We start from the raw sequence: 14,059 nt of genomic DNA on the forward strand, positions 1-14,059 counted from the left end.
TAAAAAGTTTCAAAAAGGTATTACTTCAAGCGATTGAAATTCTACTTTCTGCCAAATTTTGGGGAAATATGTGACATCTTTTCCCACCTTTTTGCATTATTTTATAGCAAATAAATGCAAATTGTTGCCATGGATACACCCAAAAGAAACTATAGTTTAACATTTTATATACTGGATATAAAATCTATGGAAGATTCTGATTACATACATATGCACATATATGACACAAATAGTAAGCTTAATATTGCAAGAAAGCAATGAAAAGAGGATGGTAAAATTTATAAGAGCAAATTTTTATATTTTTTCCTAACTGTCTATTCTTACCTTATATGTTTACCTCAGTTTTAGATTGTAACCCGGATTTGTTTTTTTCAATCGATTTATGACTTTCAAACAGCGGTATACTACTGTTATTTTTCATGTATTAAGCATTTCATATCACGAACAATGGTATTTTTTATATCTGCTTTGTAATGAACTCTTTTGTTAACAAATCATGAAGTTTAACTGTATCATGGTTTAGTTTGTATGGTGAAATTTGTTTAAAATACATGTACCAAGTGAGGAGTATGACAGTTGTTATCCATTTGTGTGGTGTGTTTGAGCTTATGAGTTTCTTATCCATTTGTGTGGTGTGTTTGCAATTATGAGTTTGCTATCCATTTGTTTGGTGTGTTTGAGATTATGAGTTTCTTATCCATTTGTGTGGTGTGTTTGAGATTATGAGTTTGCTATCCATTTGTGTGGTGTGTTTGCGATTATGAGTTTCTTATCCATTTGTGTGGTGTGTTTGAGCTTATGAGTTTGCTATCCATTTGTGTGGTGTGTTTGCAATTATGAGTTTCTTATCCATTTGTGTGGTGTGTTTGAGATTATGAGTTTGCTATCCATTTGTGTGGTGTGTTTGAGATTATGAGTTTGCTATCCATTTGTGTGGTGTGTTTGCAATTATGGGTTTGCTATCCATTTGTGTGGTGTGTTTGAGCTTATGAGTTTGCTATCCATTTGTGTGGTGTGTTTGAGATTATGAGTTTGCTATCCATTTGTGTGGTGTGTTTGAGATTATGAGTTTCCTATCCATTTGTGTGGTGTGTTTGAGATTATGAGTTTGCTATCCATTTGTGTGGTGTGTTTGAGATTATGAGTTTGCTATCCATTTGTGTGGTGTGTTTGAGCTTATGAGTTTCTTATCCATTTGTGTGGTGTGTTTGAGATTATGAGTTTGCTATCCATTTGTGTGGTGTGTTTGAGCTTATGAGTTTCTTATCCATTTGTGTGGTGTGTTTGAGAGTATGAGTTTGCTATCCATTCTGTGGTGTGTTCGAGCTTATGAGTTTGCTATCTGCATAGGGGTTTATGACCATTTAACAGCGGTTTACTACTGTTGCCTTTTTGTTGGCTATTCAAGTGTCAACATATCAAAATTGTTTTAAATTTTAAGTATTATATGACTTTTACATAGAATTAGCAACTTGACAAGAAAGTCTATCGGAACTTACTGATGAAATATGAATAAAAAGATAAGTGGGAATACGTAAATGAGATACCTACAAACAATCATCAAATAACAATAGTTTTTTTTTATTTAGAAAATAACTTACTGACGGGTTCCTGTTATAAAGTGTTATTTTATCTTTAGATTAAGATGCGAACAGATTGGATGAGGATGATTTCATATCAGATAAAGATGTTATCATATCAGATGAAGATGTTTTCAAATTAGTTGAAGATGTTTTCATATCAGATAGAGATGATTTGCTTTTGATTTTCCTGACAGACGATAGCGAAACTTTAACATTGTCTTTCTTGCCAATATGAAATATTTTGTGAAAATCTGATTTAAATTTTCTATTTGAAAAATAATAGATAAAAAAATTAAATGATGGATGAAAATGGGCAAACACTGTGATGCAAAGATGTACTTCGTGGGAAAATGTATCATCCGTATCGGCCACAAGCAATATGGCGAAAGGTATCCAACAAATTGAAAATACCGCATACACAAAAAATATTGCTTTTGCTAGGCGCAGGGATTTGTTGTCAATGTTTTGTGCGCTGTTTTTACTTGTTACTTGTTTTCGTTTATTTCGGACAAACAAAAACAGTTTGAAGTAAGAAATTCCAACAACTGTCAATGGAATCCACACAAGACAAACAGAAAAAAATACTGTAAAACTGTACGTTGCCTTTCTGTCCCAAATACATTCCAAACTTTTGTCATCAAAACCATGTCCGCCAATTCCAGCGTAATTAAGTAGAACCATGATTATTCCAAGGACATACAGTGACATGCACATAATGATACATGACGTCCGAGTGAATATTTTCTCGTAATAAGAGTTGTAGCAAATTAGTATGTATCTGTTGAAACTGAGAAGTGTGATGGACCCCAAAGACACAATACATGAGATGGTACACATTTTCCCAATTATCTCGCACAGCATTGGATACTGCATGAAAAATGGCCGGCCTTCAATTTTCCCTGAAAAAAAAGATAAATATGTGATATCATATTTGATACTTCGAGATGAGTCTTTTGCATACGACGATACGCTTTGTTATTTTACTTTGTTGTGGCGTCCAAATAATACGCTTGGTATCTAAAATGAGTTAATATGGAAAGTATTGACCAAAACAAATTATTCAAAGATTCAAGGAAATAATAGTGTTCCTAAGACAAGCGAGACAGACGCATGCTGTTATTGTTATCTATTACTTATTTGCTAGTATGAAATATGCTTTGTATTTTGGATTATAATCAGGTGCAAGGGTTTTAAAATATCAGATCAATACCCAGAGACAATTCGAAATTAATAGTTAACTAAGTTGGTGTTATTGATACTTTATACATATTTACTATAATGAAAAAAATATCATAATAGAATCGAATGCTTTCTTTGAAACAATTCAGAATTAAAAATGATCTGTTATTGCCATGTGCTTTTAATCTGAAGGTTAAGCTTTAAGCACAAAACTTCGGCAGATATTTTTTCACGGATATGAAACCAGTATGATCCCGTGTGCTATCAAATGTATGACCTAACGATAATGTTTATTGTTCAGATAATGAATTATAAACTCAAACCGGAGCTAGGGCCGTAAACACCTGCTGTGAGGATATAAGTGTGTTGCTCCGTAAGGAAGGCCTCACTGACTGTGAGATGTAAAACATTTCCCTTTTTTTTTTTGTAATGTGGTGTGTATATACTTGTTTTATCTAATAGATAAAAAAAATTAAAATAAGAATAAAAGTCATACAACAGTCTACAAAAGAAACCCCAAGATATCAAAAGACTAGACAATTCACCAAAAACCGCGTGTTATCTCAGATGCTCAAAAACAATTTTCTATTTTACCCAGAAACTCTAAACTTATATGTATGACAGAAGATACTTATATTTATTAAACACGCATTAATGATAATTTTAAAACTTTGTTTTCTTTCCTTTTGCGTTTTAGTTATAATATGAACCGACACAACCCTATATAAAAAACCATATTGTACGATTGCCAAACTGACAACTATGAACAACAGTCTAAACGACTTATATATAAGCTACTATAGGTCAACAAACTGTCTTGAAAAATAGACAAACCTCGACCGTATCCTGATTTATGACAAAACAATACTAAATCATTTCAAGTAAGACAGATAGTAACATATACGAATAAATTCAGCTTCCTGACTGGAGACATACACAAAAGGAATATGGCGAGGTAAAGTATGTTTCTAAACGCTCAACCCTCCAATTATCTGGGAAAGTGGTGTAACAGCTCAGCATAAAAACATACCGTAAATATTCCTAAGCAGAGACTTGATTGATTAGACTGGCTCGGAACACAAAAACAACTTAAACAAGACAGACAAAGATAGTACTGATTTTAAAGTATCAAATAAACCATGTTCTCTATGACTTAAGTGTAAATCAGTACTCTATTATTTTTATATAAAATGGAGGTTGTCCATTATTACAGGGAGACATGAAAGATCAATTAAATTTATCAAGATAGTTATTCTGTGTTTTAAATAAGTTGTAATTCACAACAATGTTTCAAGTCGATTTTTTTTTATATTATATAAAAGGAGTCATGTGAACTCGAATATAACAAATAAGTAACAATCTAAAAACAGGCACACGTTAACACCATTTTTCGAAGCCTTCGTATATATTTTCTTCTTAACCAGTTGATTAAAAGACATTTTGTCTTGAAACCAACCCTTGTCGAAGATTCAAAGTCAAAGAAGATTGTGTATCGATATGTCTCAGTCTAAATGACAGTGGCTGTGCAAATTCATATGCAAAATAAAAAAACTCAGAAACCCTTGCGGCAAAGGAAGACCTTACAAGATTATGATTCTAGAACTAAAGAGGATGTTATTGTTATCTGATGTCAATGATGATTTCTGTAGACACCAGCACCATGTGAAAATGTTGCTATTGAGCGATAATTTGTTTAAAATTTACTGTTTCCAATTGGAACGTGATATAAAATAGCTACTAGTACTTACCAACAATGCTCATAGGATCCGCCATTAAAGTAACGTACATGTCTGATATTGCTATATTAACGATAAATATAGACTGCACGGTCATCGTACCTTTCGATCTTGCTGTTATGATCAAAATTAGAGCATTTCCGAATGTTCCCACAAGAGACGCAAAAGTCTGCAAAACTATACATGTAATTGCTAAGCCTGGAGATTCTTGAATGAATTCGTATTTTCCAAAATATTTTGAAACGTATCCAGGTGTATTAAAAGTCGTATTCATAATTCAATGCTGTAAGTAGAACTCTAGAAAATTGACGAATGCGATGTCCGTTCGGCAAAATTCAGATACAATCTATTTTAAACAGTTAAATTTGTGTTTGGCTTGAGGTGAATCGTCGTTTGTATATACTTTAATAATAACCAGATGTGTTCTCCTCTTTTATAAATTCTTCAAGACACCTTCATGTGTGTGATAATATCACGTAAACATATGCGTAAAAATTATCGGTTATTATGGCGATGCACCAAAAAAATGACTATATTTGTAATGATAAGTAAAAAACAAATTAGAATACATTTCATCGGAAGTAAAATACAAAGTTTTTCCTTTTTTACAGGCCAATCATTGTTTATCTCGATGACGTTCTGGGCTTTTAGTTCTATAATTGCTAATTCATATCCTTGGATTAACAATCCCTTATTAAACTATGATTTTTTTTAATGCAACTTCTAGTTATCATATCTTTCTACACTCATCCTTATAAGTCCCAAATAAACTGACAACGCCATGGGGAATAACAAAAAGAACAAAAAGACAGAATACAAAAGACAATGTAAAAAACTAACGACCGATCTACCCAAACCCAACAAAAACCGGGGTAATCCCAGGTGTTCTGGGCGGGTAATCAGACCCTGCTCCAAATGTGGCACACATCCTTTTGGTTGTACGATCTGGGCGGGTAATCAGACCCTGCTCGAAATGTTGCACACGTCCTTTTGGTTGTACGGTCGGTTATACAGAAAGTCGAGTAATGTAAAATATATTTATATTTTGTTTTACTGTGTCAACAGATCCGAATGTGAACGACGGCATAGACATGTATAAACCTCTAAACTCTCACACACACTTCTGGCCTAAGATTCAAGTTGGAACACTGCTTCTGTCAACTGCCACCTCCTTATGGCCTAATATACAACTTTGAACACTGTCTCTGTCAACTGGCATCCTTCTGCCCTTAGAGTCAAGCTCGAACACTACCGTGTCATTTAGTTTTAGATTCTGAACGTTGATTAAAAGTCTAAACATGATAAAAAGTAAAAATCAAATTCTTAATCTTTTTTTAATATAGGACTAACAAAAGAATAAAATATATCAAAAACATATATTATACAAAAAGAAATATGTAATAACAATGAGAAATATTACAAAATCACATATTTTTTACATTAAAATTATTAGCAAAAATGTGTACATATCTTTAAATATTATGAATATTCATTGAGATTCTGCAGTTTAATCTAATGGACCCGATAATTATGCACAGGACAGAATCAATCACGTGACCTAAAGACACCGTGCAGACACCGTGCAGACTTCAGGAGGACACATGACAGAATCAATCACGTTACCTATAGAGACGGGCAGACTTCAGGAGGACAAAGAACAGAATCAATCACGTGGAAAACGCCATTTGATACAGACTGATCTGCTACAATCACTCTTGCTTGGTTTATCTTTACTCCATCTACAAAAATCAAGAGGTCAAAATCAGTCCAGTACATTTTGGATCTAATGTTATTTAATCTGGTTTATCTTCATGTGTGAAATTAACAAACTTATCTCATAGTCATAAAACTACTACCAACAAAATTTTAACATCAAAAATTGTTAGCCTTTTAACATAAAAATATCAAAGATACATAATAGGCGTAGATGTTAAGCAAAGTCCCCGACATGTAAAAAAAATAATTCAATTGAAAGAAGAAAAAACAACTGCTTGATTTATGATCAAATCAAGATTCACCAACGAACAACAACCCCTGAATAACTGGCACTGGCTCCCGACAAAAAGTTCTCATTGAATAAACAATCTTTTAATGGTTTGTCTTGAATGTCTTTCATTTCTGCATGAAACTCTCATTAACACTAGTAGCTAAAACAATGAAATGAGTCCACTTTTTTGGTTTTATATATAAAGAGTTTTCTTTCTAAAAAGAATAACAGATTGGTGCAATTCAATGCAGTGTAATTGACTATCTGAATTCTTAACTTCATGTGTGTAACCATGTGCATTTACATTTACCTGGACTGACTCTGATTGTTACATTGTTTCCCTCCACAGTCTTAACCGACAGGTTTTTAAGTCCTGCGCTGTAATAGGTCAGTGGTATCACGTGGTATGTTAAGACTTCCGTCAGAGCTGTGATATTCTTCGACAACTTCTCAAGGAATCCAGCTGGTAACTTTTCAAAGGCTTCATTTGTTGGTGCAAACAATGTGTATGGATCTGGACCTAGAATTAATTAAGAAATAATTGATACAAGCTATACTTTATTGTAGTTTTAACATAGGTAGGCATTTTATTCGTGATTAGTTTTGCCCGAGCGATAGTAACTCAAAAATTAAATTTTGAATCATCACCAAAAAGTATACAGATATTAAGATTAATATAACTAAGAAGTGTGTAAAGTTTTAAGCAATAATCAAGAATAGTTTTTGAGATACGGTGCGACATGTGAAAAAAACACACCCCTGTTTTAGTTACAAAGTGCCGTAACTCAAAAAGTTTAAATCTTATTTTCACCAAAAAGTATACAGATCATTTGACCATCATAAAAAACAACTATATTAAGTTTCATGAAATTTAGATAAGTCGTTCTCAAGTTACAGTGCGACATGTTTACGCCGAACAGACAGACGAACGGACGGACGGACGGACGGACACCGGACATTTGTATATCATAATACGTCCCGTCAAAATTTTGACGGGCGTATAAAAATATGATATCGAGTATATCAATATGTTTCAGTCCCGGAATAATCCCAAATAAGATCCAAATAAGATGCAAGGAAAGCTGGAAAATTTCTATAAATCAGGGTTGTGATTTTACTATGACATGGATCTTTGCAAAAAATAAATATCTAAGACAGATATGTGTTAACCCTATCCGGATACCTTGACAGCACGTGCCTTCATATGACATATTAATACATTTCTTGATATTCAAACATTTTTTAGGAATTTTAGGTCTTTAATCCTCTTCAACTTTTTACTTGTTTTGCTTTATAACTATTTTGATCTGAGCGTCACTGACGAGTCTTATGTAGACGAAATGCGCGCCAGGCGTATTAAATTATAAGTCTGGTACCTTTGATAACTATTTTATCTAGTTTTATGTAATATACATACCGGACAATGTCTTGACCAGTTTGGCCAAAGTAACAGCTTTTACCAAAGTCATTAAATCTTTATTTTTAGCCACAGTAGCTACAAGGTTTTCCGTTGGGAGAGGAAACATAACTCTACTTATAACGTGTATCACTCCGTTTGATGCCTTTTGGTCAGCTAATACCACTGGACTTCCAGTAGCAGTCACCAGCTATAAATATAAAAGGTCTTGTGTTATAAAATCAGTATTTATAAGTAAAATATAACATTGAATAAAGTGTGCATGTAACTGTACCTCAAAAAAGGTAGCAGTTACTAGCTAGAAATTAACGTCTTGTACTCAGTATCTATCTGTATAATATAACAGGGAATCAAGTGTACTTCCCAAAACTATTTGAAAGAAGTAATGAATGCTCTGTCTGTCTGCCAGACACATACTTTATGCATCACATAACTGTATCGCGCTTAATTATCACAGAGTTTGAATTTCGTGAGTTCAAAGGGAAACTTTTTTTTTATGTCTTAAATTCTTATTGTTCTTAAAAATCAAATTTTTCCCAAAACTTTCCCTTTTATCCCGAATAAGCGAAAACAAGACTCTCGTAAATTGTCAAATTGACTGTACGTAAGGGCAGGGAAAAAGCTGTCTTATTACTTTGGAAAAAAAATTCTGCTATTTTTGTCCGCCTCTGTTCTACAAAATAAAATAACTAGATAATATTTTGTTTATCTTTATAAAGTCGCTATATCCTTGCATTATATAAGAGGAAGGGGATATAGTTCACCATTTTGTTTGTAGCACTGTTACCACGTTACAATACAGGAACACTTTTTGTCAAATCGTTAAAAGACACATATTAAGCTAATTTAACTTAATATTAGTAGCCTTGCCGTTCATTGTTTTTTTTTGCAAGGTTTTATCAGTTTGCTTTTAAAGGGTCTCAAAATCGTTGCCTTCTCATAACTTGAGATTTTTCAACCACTGTATCTTTTATTGTTGATAAGTTAGGGTCGAGAAATGTTTTATGTGTAACGTTACCTCTAACCATTTGTTCTATTTTTATATATATTTCTTTTTACTATCCTAAAACTACACTTTTTTCTGATCGATAATCTTTGAATAGAAATCGAAAATGAAATATTTTTAAAACACTATTTTACTTTAAAAAAAACTACCTTTGGTTCAAACCATGGATATATGTTAGTTCTAATACTGGCAGCTGGATTAAGCGTTGGAACAATCCCTTCATCTGTAATTTGGTTAGAAAATACACTTCCTTTGAGAACGTGAAATTCTAATACTTGAGCAAGAAGCTTGTGGTCTTTTTTCAAACTATCTACAACACCAGGTGGTAGACTAGCGAATGCCTCGTCAGTTGGACCAAATACTGTAAACGGACCTAAAATGTAAACAGTCTCTTGATAAATATTTTTAAATTTGTATAAACACAGCGTGCGTATATTAAGATATAATTTACATGATTTACTATGACCTCTACTAAATAGCCGATAAACATCGTATGCATTGACCGTACTGTATTGATCTACTAAATGGCCTTTATACAAGTATGTCACTTAGTTGACATCCTGTGCTCATTATCAATGTCCATGATACATTTTATAAAGAACAGAGCAATATTTATCATCTGAAAACTGATTTTCCAATGTAAAGAAAACGGTCTTGTATATTTCAGTACAATGCATCTTAAAAAAATGGCTACTTACCAACATTTAAATATTAATATTAATTAATTAAAACATTATCACAATGGACCGGACAAATTGTTCAATTCTAAGGAAGTTATTGTTTTTGTTAGCTAATATGTACAGCACATGGGTTTTTTTAAACACATTATCTTTGTCGATTTATGCAGTCTTTTAAATTTACATCATATTTCATTGAAAATGGAGATATACAGAATACATACAATTATGTATACAAATGGCTAGATAAATAGTAACCGGTGTTTTCCAATCAATACTATGAGTGTTAGCTATGGCTATTTATAAACTTGTATTTTTATAGGTAAAGTGACCTACATTTCTGTGGTTATTTATACACTTGTATAGTTATATAAGTAACGCGTTATCTTTCTGACAGGTAAACTATATGTCCTACTAAAGTTGTACAGATAATTCATAAAATACCTGCTGATGATAGAACGTCAGCTAGACCGGCGGCCTTGACCAGCTGTACTAACGTATTTGCTCCCAGTTTTCCTGCCAATTGGACAATATTATCCTCACATAAACAGCCAGTGATTACACTCAACAGCAAAATGTACGAGAACTTCATCATATTCATGTTGGTTCTACTAAAGCAGCAGTTTTAATCACAAGCTGAAAATAAGCTACCTACTATTGAGCAAGGTTCTAAAAAAATAGCAGCTGACTGTTACGGTTGAGTGTATAGTTAAAGTTATATAAAATGTTTAATCACGTGGTTCACACCCGTGTTGAAGGTTAAAATGAAGAAGGTTCAAATCCCGGTTATACAACATTTATATATCTGTGTACATACAGGTACTTGATGTCATTCCGGTTTTGAGTGTGTGGATGGATTACTGTCATGAGACCAATCATTTTTCTTTGACCACGGGGTAATCGAAAATTCATCATAAGTTCAGACAATACGGTGGTAAATAATAAAAACGACTTAAACATGTTAAAGACAAAAAAAACTTGTCTAAAAACGTAGTCAAAAAATTTAAAAATCAGTAACATGAACACAACAAAAACTGGGGATAAACTCATGTGCTCTTGCGGAGTATTCAGTTCCTACTTCGCTTGACGTACCGCCGTAATCTGAAGCAATTACCTATTTGTGATAACCCAATAAATATAAATAATGATAACTATAGTGTGTGATAACATTGTGTGAGGGAATTCGACGTTTGATGTACCACTGTTCACTCCAGTGCAATTTATGACAATACCACTGCATCAATCAGAATTATTTTTTTTGCAGTGTTTTAAGAAATGATTTTGCTTTGTTGTCGCGTATTATTTGTGAAACATTCAATGTTTTAAAAAGGCGAATTTTCTTTATAAAGTCAATGATTATGTTGACTTTTGAAGGCCAAACTTTCTACAGCCTTAAATACGCTAATGAAAGATCCAAAAACTATACCAATACATAACGACATGATTATGAAATTATAACAAATCTATTGGTTAACAAATTTTTACTCGTTATTGCAAAATAATGAACTTAATATATCTGACATTTTCTCCCTACCCAGTTTACCCCTATACATTTTTATGATGTGGACTGGTCATTGTTATTGAATCGTAGGCAATTTGATTGGATTAAGTTGTTATTAGTTTACCTTCAAACTTGTTTATGCTTTTCAAACATGACTATTGATTAATTAGAACGTGCATGAATGTGACCGGTAACTAAAATGACCTTCAAACTGGACACTGGACGAGTCAATATTATGTTTTATCAATGAAAGTTAAGGTATGAAAGGTAAGAATTGCCACTTATTCGATTTTCACAAAATTTTCGGAATATACAGTTGGAAAGGTTATTTTTTAAAAGCCTATTGTGAAGAGTAAAGAGAAAGTTTACAAATAATACGTTTTGTTCCATTAAACAAGTCATTTTCGTAAGAGAAATACCGAAATATATTTTACGCACGACTACGGCAGGTAAAATTATTATTTATCATAATAAAAAAAAGCATTTTTCAGTCTCATTGGAATATGTTGATTACAATTAATCCCAAACTTAAGAAGTAAGTAACTAAAGTCAAAATATGTCCGATCTGCCTATTTCTGCACATCAAAAGTCAATACGATCGTTTTAAAGTCACTTTCGTCTACCTCACAAAATCTTGTTAGGCACTATAGATAAAGACTGCCTTCAACACTGACTTATATAAACGGTAGACTTGGAACAGGTACACAACAAGTGAGCCGGTTTAAATACATTTTGAGCACTGACTTAGTCCTTTAATTTCTAAATCTTTATCAACAAAATCAAAATGAGACAGAATGGTAAACTTCACAAATAAATTTAGGAGAATCGCTTCAGTAATAAATCATAAAGATAAATTTCACAGTGAGCTTTAAGTTCTTATTTTATGCCCCACCTACGATAGTAGAGGGGCATTATGTTTTCTGTTCTGTGCGTCCGTCCGTTCGTCCGTCCGTCCGTCGTACCGTTCGTTCGTCCGTCTGTCCCGCTTCAGGTTAAAGTTTTTGGTCAAGGTAGTTTTTGATGAAGCTGAAGTCCAATCAACTTCAAACTTAGTATACATGTTCCTTATGATATGATCTTTCTAATTTTAGAGCCAAATTAAACATTTGACCCCAATTTCACGGTCCACTGAACATAGAAAATGAAAGTGTGAGTTTCAGGTTAAAGTTTTTGGTCAAGGTAGTTTCTGATGAAGCTGAATTCCAATCAACTTGAAACTTAGTACACATGTTCCTTATGATATGATCTTTATAATTTTACAGTCAAGTTAAATTGTTGACCCCAATTTCACGGTCCACTGAACATACAAAATGAATGTGTGAGTTTCAGGTTAAAGTTTTTGGTCAAGGTAGTTTCTGATGAAGCTGAAGTCCAATCAACTTGAAACTTAGTACACATGTTCCCTATGGTGTGATCTTTCTAATTTAATGCCAAATTAGATTTTTTACCCAATTTCACGGTCCATTGAACATGTAAAATAATAGTGCGAGTGGGGCATCCGTGTACTTTGGACACATTCTTGTTTGTTATATTTACTTTGTTGCATAGATCAAATTTATTTGTTCAGTGTATGTTGATTGAGTAAAAAGTAAAATCCCAAAAATACTGAGCTCCGAGGAAAATTCAAAACGAAAAGTCCCTAATCAAATGGCAAAACCAAAAGACAAAACACATCAAACGAATGGACAACAACTGTCACAATAATTATTTCTGACTTAGTAAAGGCATTTTCAAATGTAGAAAATGGTGGTTTGAACCTGGTTTTATAGCGCTGCTAAACCTCACTTATATGACAGTCGCATCAAACTCCATTATATTTACACCGATGCGTTAACAAAACGGACAACATAGGTAAAATTGTCCAAATAGGGGTACAGCAGTCATCACCGTTTCACAATCTCAATCAGAACAAAAACAAACAAATATTTAACAAAGAAGCACACAAAAAGCTTATATCAAATTTAACAACCACATTTATTGCTCACTTATTTTTGTAATATAAATCAACCCATAAAGGATTGAAATAATTGAAGTCCTTTGACTGAATGGCTAGGTTCACATCAGCTCTGGCGTAGAATCGTATGTTTGACGTCAGAACGAAACGTTACATAGTTAAAGATATAAAATAATTTTGTCGTTCAAAGTATTTAGTAAAGAGAACAATAACATAATGGGATTATAATAGAAACACAACATAATGGCGGGATGTTTAAAAGTACAGGGCCACGTCATATGTACAAAAGAAACACAAAAAGTCACACGTACAAAGCACACACGCAAAAATGAAAGATAATACAAACAACACATTGACGGGATGCATAAGTACCGAGCCACGTCAAATGAATATTACCAAAAACCGACCAAATAGTAAAAGTAATAATAAAAATAGAACAAAGACAAATAAAAGAACAATATAACACGTTATTAAGATGTAAACAACGTCAGTACGCATAATCTATACACCAAGACCATCATGTATTATTTGTGAAGTTGATATGGAATATTTATCAACAAGTCATTTCAATTGATATTTAATACTGTGTCTTTCTATGTTTTGATGTTTTGCTATTTTTTCTGGTTAGGAGAAGGTTTGCGCCTATTAAAACGTTTAAACCCGCAGCAATATTTGCACCTTTCCTAAGTCAGGAATCTGGTGTTCAGTCATTGTCGTTTGTTGATATGTTTTTAATTTTTTATATGGATTTGACCGTTGGTTTTCCTGTTTGAATGGTTTAAAACTTGTAATAGTTTGGGTCCCTTTATAGCGTGCAGTTCGGTGCGAGCCACGGCTCCGAGTTGAAGGTCGTAATGTGACATATAATGATTTGCTTTTACAAATTGTGACTTGAATGGAGAGTTGTCACATTGGCACTCATATTACATATTCTTATATCTATATGACTTGAATGGAGAGTTGTCACATTGGCACTCATATTACATATTCTTATATCTGTGTGACTTGAATGGAGAGTT

At 33.0% G+C, this 14,059-nt stretch overlaps 2 protein-coding genes across 2 annotated transcripts; both read right to left on the reverse strand.

The window, feature by feature from the left end:
• Positions 1 to 1,423: 1,423 nt before the first annotated feature.
• On the reverse strand, positions 1,424 to 5,139 carry LOC139521801 (melatonin receptor type 1B-A-like). Its single transcript, XM_071315439.1, has 2 exons — positions 4,511 to 5,139; positions 1,424 to 2,482 (listed from the first exon to the last, which is right to left on the reverse strand). The coding sequence occupies exons 1-2, from the start codon at positions 4,770 to 4,772 to the stop codon at positions 1,641 to 1,643; spliced, it is 1,104 nt and encodes a 367-aa protein (XP_071171540.1). The 5' UTR covers positions 4,773 to 5,139; the 3' UTR covers positions 1,424 to 1,640.
• A 674-nt stretch (positions 5,140 to 5,813) lies between these two features.
• LOC139521810 (protein sll1483-like) lies at positions 5,814 to 10,316 on the reverse strand. Its single transcript, XM_071315449.1, has 5 exons — positions 10,030 to 10,316; positions 9,058 to 9,281; positions 7,903 to 8,092; positions 6,796 to 7,005; positions 5,814 to 6,237 (listed from the first exon to the last, which is right to left on the reverse strand). Exons 1-5 carry the CDS (start codon positions 10,184 to 10,186, stop codon positions 6,122 to 6,124), a joined length of 897 nt encoding a protein of 298 aa, XP_071171550.1. The 5' UTR covers positions 10,187 to 10,316; the 3' UTR covers positions 5,814 to 6,121.
• Positions 10,317 to 14,059: the final 3,743 nt, after the last annotated feature.

Source organism: Mytilus edulis, chromosome 1 (assembly GCF_963676685.1).
Source record: "Mytilus edulis chromosome 1, xbMytEdul2.2, whole genome shotgun sequence".
Classification (NCBI taxonomy): Eukaryota; Metazoa; Mollusca; class Bivalvia; order Mytilida; family Mytilidae; genus Mytilus; species Mytilus edulis.

Coding starts and splice junctions, on each gene's coding strand:
- LOC139521801 (XM_071315439.1), bottom strand. CDS start 4,772: ATGAATACGACTTTTAATACACCTGGATACGTTTCAAAATATTTTGGA. Junction 2,483..4,510: donor GGATCCTATGAGCATTGTTG/GTAAGTACTAGT, acceptor CTTTTTTTTCAG/GGAAAATTGAAGGCCGGCCA.
- LOC139521810 (XM_071315449.1), bottom strand. CDS start 10,186: ATGAATATGATGAAGTTCTCGTACATTTTGCTGTTGAGTGTAATCACT. Junction 7,006..7,902: donor ACTGGTCAAGACATTGTCCG/GTATGTATATTA, acceptor AATTAATTCTAG/GTCCAGATCCATACACATTG. Junction 6,238..6,795: donor AACAATCAGAGTCAGTCCAG/GTAAATGTAAAT, acceptor TGATTTTTGTAG/ATGGAGTAAAGATAAACCAA.